At 43.1% G+C, this 20,808-nt stretch overlaps 1 protein-coding gene across 1 annotated transcript in view; it reads right to left on the bottom strand.

The window, feature by feature from the left end:
* efhb (EF-hand domain family, member B) overlaps positions 1-20,808 on the bottom strand; it is a 98,165-nt gene that overhangs the window by 40,511 nt on the left and 36,846 nt on the right. The window contains exons 6-9 of the mRNA XM_041183961.1: positions 20,226-20,336; positions 12,781-12,910; positions 11,960-12,043; positions 2,478-2,545 (exon numbers count right to left, since the gene is read on the bottom strand). Coding sequence (XP_041039895.1) covers positions 2,478-2,545; positions 11,960-12,043; positions 12,781-12,910; positions 20,226-20,336 — 393 coding nt within the window. The remainder of the gene's footprint in view (positions 1-2,477; positions 2,546-11,959; positions 12,044-12,780; positions 12,911-20,225; positions 20,337-20,808) is intronic.

The raw sequence follows: 20,808 nt of genomic DNA, 5'->3' as shown, positions 1-20,808 counted from the left end.
TGAACTGAATGAGCCATATAAATACTGTGGCTACAACAGCAGGTCAGAGGTTAGGAATCCTGCAGCGAGTAACTCACCTCCTAGCCCCCCAAAACCTGTCCACCTTCTACAAGGCACAGGTCAGGAGTGTGTAATGTTATCTCCGCTTGTCTAGAGAAGTGCAGCTCCAACAACGCTCACAAAGGTCGACACCAGGGGAAGTGATGGTGTAGTGGTATTGTCACTGGACTGATAATTCAGAGACCTGGGTTTGAATTCCACCATGGCGGATGGTGGAATTTGAATTCAATTAATATCTGCAATTAAAAGTCGAATGATGACCATGAAACAATTGTCATAAAAACCCATCTGGTTCACTAAAGTCCTTTCGGGAAGGAAATCTGTTGTCCTCGCCTGGTCTGGCCTACATGTGACTCCAGACCCACAGCAATGTGGTTGACTCTTAAAAAATGCCCTCTGAACAAGGGCAATTAGAGATGGGCAACTAGCCAGCGACACACACATCCCATAAACAAATTTTAAAAATATCCAGGGCAAAGCAGTACACTTGATTGGTACCTCATCCACAAATATTCACTCCCTCCACCACTGACGAACAGTAGCAGCAATGTGTATGCAGGAACTCACCAAGGCTCCTTAGACAGCGCCTTCCAAACCCACGACTGCTACCATTTAGAAGGACAAGGGTGGCAGACACATGGGAACACCACCACCTGTAAAGTCCCCTTCAAGCCCCTCAGCATCCTGACTTGGAACTATATTGCTGTTCCTTCACTGTGGCTGGGCCAAAATTCTGGAACTCCCTCCCTAACAGCACTGTGGATGTACCTATACCACATGGACTGCAGGGCTTCAAGAAGGTAGTTTGTAAGGGCACTTAGGGATGGGCAATAAATGCTGGCCTAGCCAGAGATGTTTCATCCCATGAATGAATAAAAAAAATTGACATGCACTCTGCTGAGCACTGCAGGCCTCCTCCACAGCAGTCCAGGCTGTTGAATTATTGGTTTCAACATGCCAAGGGTCTATTATATCACAATTCAGATCACAGCAAGGCTTTCATCATATGTGTGCTGCCCATGGTCTGCCCTTTGTGGTTTTTTCCCCATGTTGCTCACAGCCACCTCCTGGTTTGACACGCTGGCTCAAATGCAGCTGGCACATCGACTGACACAGAATTAACACATCATGACTGCTGCCAGGATGCAGGGCGCTGACCTGCATGATACACTGCAAATGGTCACCAGCAGATGGACATTAAGTGGAAAGTGACATGCTTGCATTGAATGACATTCTGCATCTGGAATCCTGCAACCCTCTCAATGCCACGTGCTCACTCCATCTGCTTCTCTCTGGCAAGAGAAAATGAAATGTATTCAGCAATCGTGGAATGCAGATCCTTATGCAAAAGAGAACAATAAACTTGCAAATATCACCTCCTCTAGCCTGGAAGGAGCCAGACACATCAATGTTCACTGCTAAGGTTACATTTACAACCAATGGCAATATCTTTTACAGCCTGCTCTGAGGCTGCAGCTGTGGTAAATTACGGAGAGGACATCCTCACATAAGTGCAGAACTCTGACACACTGTTCGTCACAGAGGTTCAGCTAGGAGAATCTCCCCCTGACTGCTCTGGGTGGGAGAATCTCCCCCTGACCCCTCTGGGTGGGAGAATCTCCCCCTGACCCCTCTGGGTGGGAGAATCTCCCCCTGGCCCCTCTGGGTGGGAGAATCTCCCCCTGGCCCCTCTGGGTGGGAGAATCTCCCCCTGACCCCTCTGGGTGGGAGAATCTCCCCCTGACCCCTCTGGGTGGGAGAATCTCCCCCTGACCCCTCTGGGTGGGAGAATCTCCCCCTGACCCCTCTGGGTGGGAGAATCTCCCCCTGACCCCTCTGGGTAGGAGAATCTCTCCCTGAACACTCACGTGCCACAATACTCCCTGCAGAGTTGAGCAACTTTAAACAATTCCAGAAACCACCAAACACTTTTACAATCTCAGCAGGAACAATAGCAAAAGCCAGTAGAAATCAATCAGCAGCTAACCTGAAAGTAGTTAACGATTCCTTTTAATACCACAGGAGAGCGGGGGGAGGTGGGGGTGCTGGGCTTTGCTCTTCCTGTCGAATGCACGTTCAGATTCATGAGGTTGCTGGGGCACTGACCTTCAAATTGTAGGGGTGCTGCATGACTGGCAATAGAAGCGTATGCATCAGCGCGGATGCCATTTTGGAGGTAAAATAGCACTTGTGAAGCCAAAGGCCAGGCACTAAGGAGCCGAATTTTACAGCCCCAGCTCCAAAGGAGGGAAGTTCAACTACAAATGCTAAACAATGTCAAAGGGGAAATAAATACCACACTAATACAATGGAAGTGCTATCAAGACACTTAAAATTATATTATCAGCTTTCAGCCATATTAGATCTAATTTGATGTTTATTCCTCTGGAAATGTCAGTTTATATTTAAATTATTACCATATTTATCAGGATGCAGTAAAACACCAAATGTGTGATCAGGGGGAATCTTCCGGGTATCTGCGTTTCTGAAAGAATCCCAAAAAAAATTGCTGTCAAAATCCAAGCAAATCATTAACAACAAAATGATTTTTTTTTTAAACTGATCAATAAAGTAAAATTTGACTCCATGGCCTAAACATTAGGCCTCCTAAATCCCCAAACTGACAAGTAGGAAACATGGACACACTTGTGACCACAAGCACATGAAACGAGATGCGTCCTTTACCCAGGTGTTAGAGGCATGCACCAGGCAGTTTTCATATATGACTATGCCAGTGCCTTCACTGGCTGCAGTCAGGGAAACTAACCTTGCAGAACACCAGTAACAAAATTACTTACCTGAGTGCAGAGCCAAAAGGAGCATTGCTGCTCCTCTTGATCTTGTAATAAAACCTGCTCCCAGCCTCTTTGAGCACAGGATTCCCAAACCCAAGGTCCACAGCCCTGACCCCAGATCCCCACACCCCAAAACCCTGACCTCTGGCCTCCTGATCTTTCTTCCCTCAAAACTATCACTTGCCTGTGGGCAGGTCTTCACATTTGTGGGCCACTGCAGCCCTAGCAGCAGCCCCAATCTCCACAGCTTTCCTTCATGACCTCCTCCTGCTGCACCATTCCTACATTATCAGGTACGAGGTTCAATATCTGGGGCTTCGTGCACTGTGCATTCAAACGCTCTTGAATTTCTATTCCAATATGTTGCCCTCTCTGGGACCAATACTTCTTTTTCCTTTGGCCCAATCTAGTTTTTTTTTTCTTATATGGCTACAAGTCATGCATTGAATAGAGTTGATCGCACCTCCTGCTTGAAAAGGTTTGAATATACCATACTTATGTTAATTACTGACAAGGTGATGCGATGGATTACTGTAAGAAAGCAATCCACTACTGATTAAGTTGGGGAACAACTGGTGCTATTTGAGTGCTGGTCAGTAATGACACTTGAAGTGGACCATGGTGGCAAACAACTGGTCAGTAGTGAAAATGGAGGGAAATTTAACATGCATTAATAGTAAGCCCATATATATTTTATGCATTTTAGAATGTTGCAAATTAGACCATATTTCTGGAAAAAAATATTTCTACATATAGTGAAAGGTTTCTTAGTATTTACAGGTGTCAATATCTGCAATTCATTGCAACTTGTAATCAGAGTTTGTACATATACCCATTTTGTTACATTCTTTGAAGTCACATAAGAAGTGATCATATTTTTTATATTTGTTCTCAGTATGTGGACGTTACTGAAAAGGTTACATTTATTTCCACCAATGGTTGGAAGGTGCTGTTGGGCAGTCTTTGTAGTGGTGCTACATCCACAATGATGACAGATAGGGTGTTTAGAGGATCACACGGCTGGATATTACGGGGGCACCTGGTCATCATTCCCCCAGCTAAAGTGATGGGGAGGAGCCCACCCATGATCCCAACGGTGCCCCACAACAATTCCATGCTGGGAGCAGCGTTAATAGTTTTAAACTGAGACATCCACCCCTACCTAGGGGGGAAAAAAAATCCCTCCCGAGAGAACTGCCAGCCAATAGGGTGGAGTGCAGCACTGTAGTCCCAAAAGCGCCAGCTTGGAGTGGTAGCCACTGCTGGGGCAACATGCAGTCAGTCCCACCATGCCTGGAAGCACGGCCGGGGACAGGTGCCTCAGTGAGGACGGTGAGGTGGGTGGGGGACTGGAGTTAAGAGACCATGGGAGGGTTAAACAGGGGGCTACTTCTGATAGGCCTGGGGGCTCACAAAGGAGCATAACTAAAGCTGCCAAACTTCCCACGTGGCATGGGTGAAATACAGATGGGATGGTGGGGGGGGTGCCCATGAATTGGGCACATAAGGGCTTCAACAGGTACAATAGTATTGAAGACTTGTGCTCCAGAACTTGCTGTGCCCCTAGCCAACCTGTTCCGCTACATCTACAACACTGACATTTACCCGGCAATGTGGGAAATTGCCCAGGTATATCCTGTACACAAAAAGCAGGACAAATCCAGCCTGGCCAACTACTTCTCCATCAGTCTACTCTCCATCATCAGTAAAGTGATGAAAGGGGTCATCAACAGTGCTATCAAGCAGCACTTGCTGATCAATAACCTGTTCACTGACGCTCAGTTTCGGTTCTGCCAAGGCCACTCAGCTCCTGACCTCATTACAGCTTTCATTCAAACATGGACAAAAGAGCTGAGTTCCAGAGGTGAGGTGAGGTGAAAGTGACTGCCCTTGACATCAAGGCAGCATTGAATGAGTGTGGCACCAAGGCACTCTAGCAAAAGTGGAGTCAATGGGAATCAAGGGGAAAACTCTCCGCTGGTTGGAATCATACCTGGCACAAAGGAAGATAGTTGTGGTTGTTGGAGGTCAATCATCTCAGTTCCAGGACATCACTGCAGAAGCTTCTCAGGGTAGTGTCTTTGGCCCAACCATCTTCAGCTGCTTCATCAATGACCTTCCTTCCATCATAAGGTCAGAAGTGGGGATGTTCACTGATGATTGCACAATGTTCAGCACCATTCATGACTCCTCAGATACTGAAGCAGTTCACATCCAGATGCAGCAAAACCTGGACAATATCCAGACTTGGGCTGACAAGTGGCACGTAACATTCGTGTCACAGAAGTGCCAGGCAATGACCGTCTCCAACAAGGGAGAATCTAAGCATTGCACCTTGACATTCAATGGCATTAGCATCGCTGAATCCCCTATTGACCAGAAACTGAACTGGACTAGCCATATAAATGCTGTGGCTTCAAGATCAGGTCAAAGGCTAAGAATCCTTTCTTTTATTCGTTCATGGAATGTGGGGGTCACTGGCTGGGCCAGCATTTATTGCCCATCCCTAGTTGCCCTTGAGAAGGTGGTGATGAGCTGCCTTCTTGAACTGCTGCAGTCCATGTGGTGTCCTGCAGCGAATAACTCACCTCCTGAGTCCCCAAAGCCTGTCCACCATCTACAAGCCACAAGTCAGGAATGTGATGGAATACTCTCTAGTTGCCTGGATGAGTGCAACTCCAACTACACTCAAGAAGTTTGACACCATCCAGAACAAAGCAGCACGCTAGATTGGCACCCAGTCAAGCCACACGAACATTCACTCCGTCCACCACCAACACACAGTAGCAGCAGTGTGTACCATCTACAAGATGCACTGTAGGAACTCACCAAGGCTCCTTAAACAGTACCTTCGAAACCCACGACCACTACCAGCTAGAAGGACAGGGATCAGATACAAGGGAACACCACCACCTGGAAGTTCCCCTCTGCGCTACTCATCATCCTGACTTGAGCTATATCACTGTTCTTTCACTATCACTGGGGCAAAATCCTGAAACCTCCCTCCCTAACAGTACTGTGGGTGTACCTACACCACATGGACTGCAGCGGTTCAAGAAGGTAGCTCACCGCCACTTTCTCAATGGCAATAAATGCTGGCCTACACCCGATGAATGAATTTTTAAAAAGGTGTGGGCCTGATGCCTCACCCACTCCCCCATAAAATTGCAGACAGGTCAAGCGTTTGTGGGAGGGTGGCTGTTAAAGCCACCTGGGGAATTTTACACCAACCTCACCCACAAACACACTGGTGGGAACTGTAATAATCTACCTGCTATGGTACCAAGTTCAAGTTTCTCACAATTCTCTGGGTAAAGAATTTCTTTTGAATCCCCTATTTGATTTCACTTTTCTGCATTGAATTTCTTCTGCCTTGTGTCTGCTCATTCCACCAACGTGTCTATGTTCTCTTGCAGTCTACCACTACCTTCCTCAATGTTTACTACTTCCAAGTTTCACTTCATAAGCAAATTTTGAAATTGCCTCCTGTACCACCCTCCACCCCCAAGTCCAAGTCAGTATTGTAGATCAAATATAACAATATCCCTAGGGGAACATTTTCCCCCTGTTGGGGGGGGAAGTGCGGAAGTGGGTGCCGGTGGCCGGCCTTCCGATCGGCGCTCCCGGTCAGGGGAGCACCATCTTACATGACGTTCACCAGGAGGCGCTATGCGCTCCCTGTGTGGGTGGGGAGGGATTCCCTCAGCCGGGAGTGCGCTCTTTCATGCATGTGCATGAAAGAGCGCACAGATCTCCCTGAGGCAAAGCGCTGAGTTGAAACATGTCCTTAACTTTTATTTAAACATTTGATAAACATTTAAAAGCCCTCATGAAACCTCAGCCCGCCCGTGGATGAGGTTTCGTGCTTTTTCCGAGGCCCACCTGGGCCCCTGGCCTGCCCGCCAACCCTAAGGCTGGGCTGGCTGGTGCATCAATCAAGTTAATTAGTTTTTTAATGGCCTTAATAGGCTGTTGGCAGTTCGGCAGACGCACAGCTAATTCGGCTGTGCGCCCGTTAAACTGAAAATCTAAATGACGCGGGGTACCATTGGGGTGCACGCCCGACATATCCCTGCACCATTTGATGCGTCGGTGAGCAGGCCCCGCCCCCACTCGCCGAAAGGAAAAACCTGCCCCTGGTGCTGAGCCTCGAGGAACTCCACTGTATACCTCCCTCCTAATCCAAAGACAGAAATTCACCATTTTCTATATCTCAGCCAATTACCCATGCTGCCTTTGCCCCTTTTATCCCATGGACTTCAATTTTGCTAGCAAGTCTTATATGTGGTATTTTATCAAATGTCTTTTGAAATCCATGTACATACCAACTGCACTACTCGCATCCACCCTCGCTGTTACCTCATCGTAAATCTCAATACAAATTTGTTAAACACAATTTGTCCTTCACAATGCTGGTTTACTGGTCTATGCTTGTCCAATTGAATGTTAATTTTTTCCCTAATTACTATTTCTAAAAGCTTCCCCACCAATGACATTGAACTAACTGAGTTGAAATTGCTTGTATTCATCCTTCTCCCATTTGAAGACACATGTAACATTTCCAATCCTTCATTCCTTTGGCACCACCCCTGTATTTAAGGAGGATCAAAAAATTATGACCAGCACCTTCACAGTTTCTGCCCTTACTTCCCTCAGCAACCTAGGATGCATCCCATCTGGACTGGATGGTTTATCCATTTTAAATACTACCTACTTTATAGGACATCCTCTTCATCTATTTTTATATTATTCAGTATCCTGGCAACCTCCTTGTTCACTGTAACTTTGACAAAGTCCTCTTCTTTAGTAAACACTAGTGCAAAGTGCTCATTTAGTACTTCAGTCATGCCTTCTGCCTCCACCAACAGGTCTCAATTTTGGTCCCTAATCAGTCCCACCTCAAAACCATTTTATTGTTAAAAGAATTCCTGGATTCTGATCCAACAATGATGAAGGAATAGAGATATTTGTTTAATTCAGAATAGTATAGGACTTGGATAGGAATTTGAAAGATGTTAATATTCCCATGACATTGCTGTTCTGTCCCTCTCAGCGGTGGAGAAGGGTGGGGTTCAAGTAATATTGGTGAGTTTCTGTGGTGGACAATACGTTGTACAAATTGCAGTCACAGCGCATCAGTGGTAGAGAGGTTAAATATTGTCTAGTGGTAGAGACAACAATCAAGCCAGCTGTCCTGTTCTATACGGTGCTGAGCTTCTTGAGCGTTGTTGCAGCTGCATCAAATCATACAAGTGATTAGGCATTTTGCTGAAAAGAAAGACAATGAAAAGCTGAAGCTTTTCATCTTGCACTCATCAGGACAAACACAAGAATGCCAAATTTCAAACGATCACAACAATTTATATTCCAGGAGAATAGGGTGCTGATTGGCTGGCAAACCTGATTTGCTGAGATTGTACCATGGAGAAAACAATGGGGACCTATAGGCAGGCTCCCCAAGCTTTGGGTAATTCAAAAAAAGCACAAGGGCTTGAACATTTTCCTTTTGTTTGCAGAGAAAAGGACTCTGCGTACGAACGTATGTCCACTACTGTCCAGTGCAAGACTCCTTCATCAGTCAATATACAGATTGAGATTCATATAATTCCACATTCTATAAGATTGGCCTTATCAGGAATCTTGTAAATAAGGCCCTGAGCCATTTGAACACCTGTCAAGCTTGATGCAGAAATAGAATGCATCACAGCTATCCTGAGGGAAAATCACTATCCTGATCAGGTCATCGTTTGCTGCGTATTGTATAAACTCACAAATGGGCCAAAGGCCTGAAAGTGCCCAGACTACCTCAAATTACCCTGGAAAGGCAAAATATCTCAAAAATATTAACAGATTAAGCACACTGTTTCATGTTGCTGTTATGCAGGTGTAAATCAAGAAGTATTTTCCACCTATAGGATTCTGCAGTCAGTCCAAAAAGACGTTCTACCTACCACACAATTAAGCAACATTATGTATGAATTTCAGTACTAGTATGATGCCAGGTACATAGACCATAAGTTGCAACAATTGACTGATTGAATCAAACAACATGTTCCTTAGCTGTTCATAATAGGCAGAGTACAGGTCGTAGTCAACCAGCCCACACTTGCAAAACCCAAAATATCTATTGCTAGATGTGATTCTGTAATCGTGCAGCACTTCTCTTTAGCTCTGAAGAAAAGTCTTACGGACTCGAAATTTTAACTCTGTTTCTCTCTCCACAGATGCTGCCAGGCCTGCTAAATTTTTCCAGCATTTTCTATTTTTATTTCAGATTTCCAGCATCTGCAGTATTTTGGGTTTTTTTTAGTAACCAATTTAAGATAATCAGTCCAACTTGTAACATGGCTCATTTACTTTTGCTGGAAGCAACATGCATTTATGCGTAGGGACCCGTTTTCTGCAAACAAAAGGAATATGTTTAAGCCTTGCACCTTTTTTGAATTACTTGGAAGCTTGAGGAGCCCATAGTTCGCCGTTGCTTTCTCCACGGCAATGCCTCGGCCAATCAAAGTTGACTTGCCCACTAATCAACACCCTTTCTCTTGCAGTGTAAATTGTTGTGATCACTCAAAATTTGGCATTCTTGCAGTTACCTGGATAAGTGCAAGATGAAAAGCATTGGCAACACATCTCTCTTTTCAGCAATATGCAAGTTCTGTACTAACAGGCTGTTTGATTGCGTATTCCATCACACTCCCAACTTGAATCTTGTGGATCATGCCTGGTTTTTGAAAGTCAGGATTTTAACCTCTCACCAAAGTCTGCTAAGTTCCTGTTCTGCACTTGTAGCCACGTAGTTGATATGGTTGCTCAAGTTCAGTTGCTAGTAAATGGTACCACCCTCATGCTGCCCCCCCTGGATGTTGATGGACTCAGCAATGGTAGTATCATTGAATAATAGGGGGAGATAGGTGGGATTTCTTTTATTCAAGATGATTGTTATCTAATTATTATCTAAATGTTGCATGCTACTTGTCAGTCCAAATTTGAATGTTTTCCAGGTCCTATCATAGGCTGGGATGGGCTACTTCATTATTGGGTGAATAGCAATTGGAACCGCAAACTGTGGGATCATCATCAAACTGCACTATCCTGCTATTATGATAGAGGAAAATTAATTGAAGAAGCAACTGAAGATGTTTGGGACAAGAATGCTTCTCTGAGGAACTCTTGCAGTGATGTCCTGAGGCCATAATGATTGCCCTCGGAGAACCACTAATATCTTCCTTTGCATCAGGGCATGATGCCAGCCTGGAGGTTTTTCCCTTTGCTTTCAATGGCTTTAGTTTTCCAAAGGCTCTTTGTTGTCTTACTTTGTTAAATATTACCTTAAGGTCATAGGCAGATATGGTCATCACTCCTCTGACGTTCAGTTTGATGGCACTATCCATGACTCTTTCTATCACTTTATTGATGATTGAAAGGAGACTTATAGGGCAATAATGAACCTGGTTAAACTTATCCTAGTTTTTGAAGATAGTACATACCAGACCAATGATCAAAGCTGTCAGGTAGATGTTAGTGTCATAGTAGTACTGGAAAGGTTTCGTTCAGGAAATGGCAAGTCTTTAGCACTACAGCTGGGATGCTGTGAGGGTCTTTGTTGTGTCCAGCCACATTGTAAGATCATGTTCAATTAACTAAATCTCCTGGACACAGGTATTTATGAACGTAGGTATCCTGGGAGCAGGCAAAGTAGGGTTATCCTCCTGGCACTTTTGACTCGAGACATTTATAAACACTTCAGTTCTGTCTCTTGCACCTGTGTGCTGGGGTCCACCATGGTTGAGAATGGGAATGTTCATTGAGCCTACTAATGAGTTCATTAGTTGCCTGGTTGTCCATCACCATTCTCAACTGGAAGTGAGAGGGCCATAGAGAGTCCTATGATCTATTTGTTGTGGAATTATCTAGCACTGTCTACAGCCTGCTATTTTTGTATTTAACATGTGGGTAGCCCTATATATTGGATTCACTAGCTTCATATTCTGTCCTGCATCATATATTGTGATGGTTTACAATTCAGCTGTGATGATGGCCCACAGCATGTTGCAGATATCAGGTTTTGGGCTATATCTGTCCTAGGCTATAATAACTTATCATTAATGCTACATTATATGATGGAGGGTACCCTCACAGTGGAACTGAGAGCTTGTCTGCACAAGGACTTTGGTCTATCAATGCGATCATGGGTAGAACTGTCTGCAACAGATAGACTGGTGAGGACATGGTCAAGTAGGTTAACTCATGTTAATTGTCTCATGAGCTAACAGCTGCAGTCTAGCAGATATGTCCTACAAGATTCAGCCAACGTGGTCAGTAGTGGTATGACACAGCCATTCTTGGCAATAAACAATTAAGTTCGTCAACAGAGTATATTTTGTGTTTCATTTCTCTGACAGCTTCCTCAAAATGATTTTCAACACTGTGGACATATAAGAACATAAGAAATAGGAGCAGGAGAAGACCATACAGCCATAAGACCACCTCTGTTCTACTACTGCCAACTGGTCTGTACGATTTTCTGATTGCTGAACTTTGTAGTAATTGTTTACAGCCAGATGGCTTATTATCAACTGCATGGCATGAACTGGAGTCACTAGATAGAAATGGCAGTGACTTTCCCTAATAGCTTAACTACTTGAACTTCTATAACAATCCTTCCTTTGCATGGTTATTTTTCTGGCATTAGCCTACAAATTTCACTCGAAGTAGTCTCGAAGGTAGAAGAGGCTTATATAGTAGTGCTCGGTGTAGTACACATTTATCACCAACAGATGGAAAATGTAGCTCTGAGGTCTGGTCGCCAACATGAAAAGAAACTCCAGGGTTTTTCCTGGGTGGCTGAGCTAAGAGTTTTCGAAAGAACTCCCTCATCTCTATTTCTCAAGATCCTCTATCATCGATTATTAATTCCAAGAGTGAAGACTAAAAGTGCCACCATATTGTTTCTGCTCTGAAGTTTCACTAGCTCTATTTGTATTTGTGTCAGGATTCGGGTGGGGGTTGGGTGGAATTTTTCCTAAATATCTAAGTCCTCAGGAAACTTATATTTATGATTTAAATCAAAATCTTTCTCCCAAAGTTTAAATTGGACTTACGGATCATGAACTTTTCCAATTTGATGGTTTGTTTTTTCCCTGAAGTCTTCAACTTTTTTTGATACAATCTTTGCAGAATTTCGCCTATGAAGAAAAGAAGCAATAATAATTGTGACTATTTTAATAGCAGGTGCCTTATTTAAACAAAACATAGGAAGCAAGTATCACAAGTTAACTGAAGGTATAACATACAAACATTCAAAATTGATGGGCTCTATCAAGCCTGCCCCACACTCAGAAAATTAACAGAGGGCCAATATGAATACCAAATGTGTTTCCATTTGTACCTAAGTTACCCAATACCCCAGCAATCTTTGACAGGCAATATACATTATATACATTTGACAGGCAAGTATCATTATTTTAAAACTGCCTGGTGTGATTTACATGACAAGAGGTTTATTTTTGTGGTTGCTGATTGGTTTAGTGTTTTCTTGAAAGAGTGGTGAATAATGAAATGACAAATTTGACAAAGGTTCACTTGGTATGTCAGCTTTCTGATTTATTTGAAATGCTTATTTTACCACTCTGAGACTGAAAAAGGTGGAATATCTAACAGAGGTCAATGGAGATGTGTGGGATAGATATCAAAAAAGGTTCAAAACACCATTACAGTCCTTAGTAAACTTAGATATAATGTTATAGGTGCAAGTGCCTATTTTTGAAGTCAAATCCGTATGAGATACCCACAGCTAGAAAAGCCTTGCAGTGAATTTATGAAGCAGTTCCTTTATGATACCACCAGCCCTGTTTCATTGACTTTCATTGAACAGAAGGGAAACAAGATGTCCCTACAGCTAGTCTTTAGAACAAATACTTACTGTTGCTCTTCAGTTAACCAGCGTAATGATTTTGCTGTTAATCTTCCATCATTAAAATAAGGAGTCTCTAGTCCAAATGTACTATATCTACTGTGTCTTGACCAGTCATATTTTCTGTCCCTCTGCTCCCCTATGGAAATAATTCAAGAAATCTGTTTAAATCTTGACACCTATGCTATTATTTTGATAACTATTACAGGTCCCATTACAAATTCTTGCATCGTCACTAAGCCATTGCTGACATTCTGAACCAGTCACTCAACCCATGTCAAACAGGTTGACGAACACTCATAATTCAGATTAAAAGAATTCAGGAAATACCTCCATCTAATAAAGGAAATGGGTATCCCACACAACCACAAAAGATGTTATTTTAAAAATATTAGCAGATGGAATCACATTCAGTTTTGAACATATACGGCTTAATTTATGTTTTTATGTGGGACTTTGTTGAAAGCTTTCTGAAAGTCCAAATAAACCACATCCAATGGCTCCCCCTCATCAACTCTACTAGTTACATTCTGGAAAAATTCCAGTAGATTTATCAGGCATGATTTCCCTTTCGTAAATCCATACTGACTCTGTCCGATTCTGTCACTGTTTTCCAAGTGCTCAGCTATTAAATCTTTTATAATGGACACTAGAATTTTCCCCACTACCGACATCAGGCTGACTGTTCTATAATTCCCTGTTTCCTCTCTACCTTCCTTTTTAAATAGTGGGGTTACATTAGCTACCCTCCGATCTGTAGGAACTGTTCCAGAGTCAATAGCTTCTTGGAAGATGACTACCAATGCGTCCACTATTTCTAGGGCCGCTTTCTTAAGTACTCATCCTCCATACTTTATACTAAATGAATTGGCTACAATCTAAATGGCCTAAGTTAAGGAATATTGCAGAAAAAAAATTGTTCGCACAGTGCCACAGTGCTACACACTTACCTTAACTCTCCGGAAGCAGGCAGGAAGTGGCACACTGCACTTTCTGCTCTCGAGGAATTAATGTGGTCTCCGTAGTGCCTCTTCAAGCTTCAACTGAAACTCTGCTTACCCAGGTATCAAGGGTTTCTGCCAATCTTCTGTCAAGCTTACAGTGGTTGATTAGGAGGGCCCCACAGAAATTCCCAGTACATTTTTACATTGGTCAATGAGATGGTTACTGTTAAGGTAAAATGACCCTTATCATGCCTGGCAATTGGTCTGTCAAATTAAGCAAACAATACTAAGAAATGCATTCTTTGGATTGGCAGGGTCAACATGAATTTATGAAAGGGGAATCTGTTGGAAATCTGACAAACCTGTTGGAGTTTTTTGAGGATGTAACTGCCAGAATAGATAAGGGGGAACCAGTGAATGTGGTGTATCTGGATTTTCAGAAGGCTTTTAATAACATTACACACATGAGATCAATAAACAAAATTAGAGTGCATGGGATTGGAAGTAATATACTGGCATGGATTGAGAACTGGTTAACAGACAGAAAACAGAGTAGTAGGAATAAATGGGTCATTCTCAGGTTGACAAGCTGTGACTAATGGGGTACCACAAGGATCAGTGCTCGGGCCCCGACTATTCACAATCTATATCAATGATTTGGATCTGAGGACCAAATGTAATATTTCCAGGTTCACTGATGACACAAAACTAGATGGGAATATGAGTAGTGAGGAGGGTGTGAAGAGGCTTCAAGGGGATTTAGACAGATTAAATGAGTAGGCAATAACATAGCAGATGGAATATAATGTGAAAAAATATGGAGTTGTCCACTTTGGTAGGAAAAACAGAAATGCAGAGTATTTCTTAAATGGGGAGAGATTGGGAAGTGCTGATGTCCAAAGGGATCTGGGTGTCCTTGTTCATGAGTCACTGAAAGCAGGTGCAGTAAGCAATTAGCTTTTATTGTAAGAAGATTTGCATATAGGAGTAAAGATGTCTTGCTGCAATTGTATAGCACCCTGGTGAGACCACACTTGGAGTATTGTATACAGTTTTGGTCTCCTTACCTAAGGAAGGATATACCTGTCATAAAGGGAGTGCAATGAAGGTTCACCAGACCGATCCTGGGATGGCAGGATTGTCCTATGAGGAGAGATTGAGGAGGCAGGGCCTATATTCTCTAGAGTTTAGAAGAATGAGAGGTGATCCCATTGAAAAATACAAAATTTTTGATAAGGTAGATGCAGGAAGGATGTTTCCCCTCATTGGGGGTTGGGAGGGGAGAGGGGGTTGGGAGGTGATGGGGGTGGGGGGGGAGGTCTACAACCAAGGGATGCAGTCTCAGAATAAGGGGTAGGCCATTTAAGATTGAGACGAGGAGGGTTTTCTTCATTCAGCTGTTGGTGAATCTTTGGAATTCTCTATCCCAGCGGGCTTTGGAGGCTCAGTCGTTGAGTATGCTCAAGACAGAGATCAATAGGTTTCTTGATATTAAAAACATCAAAAGATATTGAGATAGTGTGGGAAAATCGCATTGAGGTAGAGGATCAGCCATGATTTCACTGAATGGGGGAGCAGGCTCAAGGGACTGAATGCCCTACTCCTGCTCCTATTTCCTAAGTCCCTATGTATTCAGTTTCTCATTTAACCACATATCACTTGATAAAGTTTTACTGCCAAACATAGTAAAAACAAATGGCTTGGGCTGACAAATACATAACTATAGAATCTGCACGGAAACTCAAAGTTTTCGGATTTTCCTAAACAGGAGATCCCTTGTGAATATTGATAAAATGTGTCTTTACCAATATACAACAAGAGAAATAAGAACATAAAAAATAGGAGCAAGAGTAAATCATTCGGTGCTTTGAGACTGCTCTGCCATTCAGTGCAATCATGGCTGATATTCTACCTCAACTCCACTTTCCGGCCCACTCTCTATATTGCTTGGTTCCCTAAGAGCTCAAAATTCTTCCGATCACAATCTTGAATATAGTCAACGATGGAGGATCAACAACTCTCTGTGGTTGACAATTCCAAAGATTCACAATCTTCTGAGTGAAGAAATTTCTCTTCACCTCAGTCCTAAATGATTGACCCCTCATCTTGAGGTTGCTTACATCTGTTCTAGGTATCCTAGCCAGGGGAAACAACCTCTCAGAGCCTTCATGCATTCAAATAAAGAGATTTTTTTTAAGACTTTTTTTTTCAGGGACCTTAATTCACTGATACATTATTACAGTCAAACTCTCTCTTTCTCTCTCCCTGTTTCCACTTTGTTCGTCTTTATCCAAATCTCTACATGCTCTATTGCCTTGCCCTTTCTCTTTGATTTCTAAATCTCTCTTCTCCTGACACCCAGTAAGTCAACTGCAAAATTCATTCATATTTGATGAGATGGGCAGAAGTCCAATGTCTTCTTTGGATCCCTTATGACCTTTTAAGCTCCCTTTGTCTCAAGACAGCCAACTTGAGGCAATGTCTGCTTCCTGTTGAGTTAAAATTTGTGGGTCAATTTGGATTCTTCAGAGAACACTTCAGAAACAGTTTCATACTTAGAGTGAAACTGTTCTGTAACCATTTAATTTAGAGAATGGATTCATTTGTCCTAAGTAGGTTGAATAAACTTGCTCAGCTTTTAACATTAGCAAGCCGGTAAATGATTGGATGTGGAACTTAAGAGTCAGATTGGTAAACTGGAGTGCTCTAGGCTACTTCAATCACTCTCCAAGATGATTGTACACAACAACTTGCATTTAATATACAAAAGAAAACCCATGACAGATGCTTCTATTGCAGCTTAATGGTCTTACCAGCAATTATGTTTTCAACAGAATTCTGTTCCTGTTGTTTGATTCTCTGTATAATAACCCTTAAAAATGTGCCACACTAACATATATGACTCAAACAGTAATCCACAGTATTGCTGCTAAAAATGTGGAATTAAAAAGCACCTAATCTTTTTAATATTTTACCTTCCACCTACACTACCCATAACCTCTCAAGAAGGAGTACTGATTATTGCCACTGACACGACCTTGAGCTCCACAGAGCTGTGAGTGATTGTCAAAAGAAAGCTTGATGCTTATGCAGTGAAAAGGTTGAACAATCAGCAAAAGGTTAGTATGCAAGTACAACAATGTTTACGAAGATAAGGCAGGTGAGTGGGGCTAGGTGGAACGCTCTTTCAGAGAGCCAGTGCAGACTCAATGGGCCGAATGGCCTCCTTCTGCACTGTAAAGATACTGTGATACTGTGAAAGCTAATAGAATTTTATCGTTTATTGCGAGGGGAATTGAATACAAAATTAGGGAGGTTATGCTTCAGTTACACAGGGCATTGGTGAAACCACATCTGGAGTACTGTATTGGTCTCCTGATTGAAGGAAGGATGTAAATGCTTTGGAAGAAGTTCAGAGAAGGTTTACTAGACTAATACCTGGAATGGGCAGGTTGTCTTATGAGGAAAGGTTGGACAGTCTGGGGTGGAGTTTATAAAAGTAAGAGGCAACTTGATTGAAACGTATAAGATCCTGAGGAGTCTTGACAGGATGGATGTGAGAGGATGTTTCCTCTTGTGGGAGAATCTAGAACTAGGAGTTACTGTTTAAAAATAAGGGGTTGCCCGTTTAAGGCAGAGGTGAGGAGAATTTTTTTCTCTCAGAGGGTCGTGAGTCAATGACTCTCTTCCTCAAAAGCTGGTAGAAGCAGAGTCTTTGAATATTTTTAAGGCAGAGGTAGACAGATTCTTGATAAGCAAGGGAGTGAAAGGTTATCGGGGGTAGGTGGGAATGTGGAAATGAGGTTACAATTAAATGGTGGAGCAGGCTCGAGAGGCCAAGAGGCTTAATCCTGCTCCTAATTCATATGTTCCTATGTAATCCAGTTTACTTGCTAAGAGATATTGGCAGGTGCTTGAAAGCAGATTAGAAATGGTGGATACTGTGGAGAGGAAGAAAAATGCCCCAGAAGAGGGAAACAGTAAATAAATCAATCATATAACATGTCGCTACAAATATTTACTAGTACTATTAATGTCTCTTTCTTACAGTTACTTATTCATTTTGTAAGGCTGTCTGATTTTATATGTTTATGAATTATTCATGAAAATGTAGAACTCAATTTAAGATGTGATGCTTGCTGCTGAAGACAACAGATTGAGGGAGAAATCCATGGGGAAGATTTTCATGGTGCTACCATCCCATTTGTGCTTACAACAGGATGGTAGAAAGATCAAGGTAATGTCATGGTTAGCCACACCAACTTAGCACTGAGTTTTCAAGCAGACCTCCATCCAAGCTGCCAGATTTGGTGTTGGAAACAGACAGGAGGCTCATGCATGTACAAAAATCAGTTGATGCTCTAAGGAGTCTCAAAGCCATTTTCATCTCAGTACCCCCACCCCAACCCCAAATATCATTGGTTCTTGCTTCTGCCCACTAACTATATACTGTATGTTGCACCCAGTGTTAATGAAAATTAAAGAGATCCTTAGCTGAAGCAGGTGAAACATGGATGGAGGCATGGGACACATTTTTACAGCAGTCACATGTTGTTTTGAACTTTAAAGAGTTCCAACTTGACTGCGTTTCCTGCTATAGGTTCTGTACACAAGATGCTTAGGATTCTAAAGTTGCTTCATTCATCCCCGATACTTATTCCTCTCCTTTTTAAGGTGTTGCTGCAGTCCCTTCCCATTCAGCCAGCCAACAAAGTTTTAGCCCTGGCCAGCATTCAGAAACACAGCCTGCCTACTGGAGAATGCATTTCAAACTGGAAGCTTGCTGACTACATCAAAATTTAAAAATCCAGAATGTGTCCAACACTGACTCCTTCCCACGCACTGCTCACCTGAATAGCAGTCCAAATAAAAATTTCCTCTCATAAGTCCTGATAAAGACAAGTCCTGACTTTCTGACATATGCAATATGCTACCATATTCCAATTTTAATTCTTACCTGACTTAGATTGGTACAGTGGTATATAAGTAGCTGTAAGAAACAATTTTGTTCTTCCTAACTTACATTATTGCAACTAAACAGGAATTCAGAATAAATGTGTATTAGTTACAAAAATCATGGCCTGAGTTTTAGCTTGGAAGTGAGTTATGGGTGGGGGTTGCAGTTTTGAGGTCAGAAAACCCAGAGAAACGGCTTTCCAGAATATCCTGTAGCATTTAATAGCATGTCATTTTAGACGGGGGTTCCTGCTCGCAGGCAACCTGATTGACAGGCTGAAGGTCTTTTGGGCAGGAAACCTGCTTCACAAGGCCAAAAAGCAGGTTGGTGGGGGAGTGAGAAAGGTCATAAGGTGAGTCCAGATTTGGTGGGTTGTGGGTGGGGGGATTGGGGTGTGAGTATGAGGTCAGGATCACAGGTTTAAGTTTACTGAGTTAGCCTGTTGGGCCTGGAGGAAGCGCTCCTGCTCCACCGGGTTCACAAACAGTGCTGTAATGGCATTTACCAATGGATTGAGTCACTCTTGCCTTTAAGCTACCACGTTTCCCAAGATCTCACAACTACAGCTGCCTGTGGTTAAAAATAGAATGATTACTAAAATGAAGGCACAAATCCCCATTATCATATTCAAATAACCAGCTTGCTTCCAGTGAGCAGGTTATCCCTCTTCCCTCTTTCATTAGACAACATAAGTGAGCAGAATACAAACAGGTTTGATTCCTGCTCCAGGGCCAGGATTTTCCCTTTCTGCCATCCGAGGAGTTGGCAGCGAACACATTGCCACTGATACTGCCTGCCTCGCAGCCATTTAACGCTCCAACCAGTGTTAATTGGTTGGAGGCAGGACTTCTGCCCTTCAGTCGGAAGGAAGTCCTACCTCAAAGAGCTGGCAGCCAATCTGATTGCCTGACAGCTTTGGTCCCAGTAGCGGCCAGGACTGTGATTGCAAGCAGTCCCCAGAGTCTAAGTCCCTAAGTCCTGGGAGTCTAGGGCCAGGCAAGTTTTAGGGGTCTCAGGGCAAGGAGGGGAGGTGAGGCCCAGATGGCTGAGCAGAGGGGGCTAGGGGTGTTGAAGGAGAGGCCAGGGTGGGAGGAACCACCCACTGCAGCACAACCTTTGGGGGGGTGGGGGGAGGGATACCCAATGTTAAAAAGAGGCTGATGATGGAAGCGCCCCTTTCACACCCGAGGCCTGGGCAGGGTCACATTTTAGGCTTCACCCCTGCCCCTGACCGTCTGCTAGCCTGAAAATTGAGGCTGGGCAGGAAATGGTCCTTGTGGTCTTTAATTGGCCATTTAAGGGGCTCAAATGGGGTAAGGGCAGGGTGCCAACCCACTCCAGGCCTCCCAATGCATAATTACAGAGAGGAAAGGGTGGGCAAGAGCCCAGTGAGATGGCCACCTGAAGAATTTGACGGCCACCTCCTTGCCTACAAACCCACTGGCAGGGAACGTTAAATTCAGCCCCAGTTGTTTTTGCATTTTAACCTCCAAAACAACCTCAGACCACCCATTTTTCAATCTTTTTCAAGATTCAGACCCATGTTTCCTTACCAACATTGTAATCATTGTGTGTTACAATATATAGTGGATGTCCTTTCTTTGATTCTTCATAAACTTGGTGTTGAGTCTTTGGTGGGTTTAAAAGCTCTCCAGCAGAGATATCTGGAATAAAAATTTCAATACCGTCTTAAGTAGTCAAATTCTAAGTGGTACCTACACAAATTAAAGAGTGCACAAACATTTATTATACAAAAGTAAGTGTCAGTTTTTGCAGTTGGCAACAGTGCTCTGAGTCAGAAGACTGTGGGCTCAAGCTCCAAGCTTTCAACACTTCAAGCTAGGCCTGCGCTTTCTTACAGGATTTAGGAAGCGCTTTTTCTCATTCTTTCACAGGATGTGAAAATCGCTTGCTAGGCCAGCATTTATTGCTCATCCTTAATTGCCCTTGAAAAGGGGCTGCAATTTTTTGAAGTTCCAGCCTTTTAACAATAACTTGCATTTATGTATCACCTTTCACTTGTTAAAATAACCCAAGGTATTTCACAGAGACAGTCTCACTGAAAGAGATGGGCACGGGCTTGGGTGGCAACATCATGTTTTGGTGGTATTTGTAAGGCATACGAGGCTGAGCATG

Source organism: Carcharodon carcharias, chromosome 3 (assembly GCF_017639515.1).
Source record: "Carcharodon carcharias isolate sCarCar2 chromosome 3, sCarCar2.pri, whole genome shotgun sequence".
Lineage (NCBI taxonomy): Eukaryota > Metazoa > Chordata > Chondrichthyes > Lamniformes > Lamnidae > Carcharodon > Carcharodon carcharias.
Note: the sequence above shows the minus strand (reverse complement) of the source record. Positions and strands in the feature narration are given on the sequence as shown.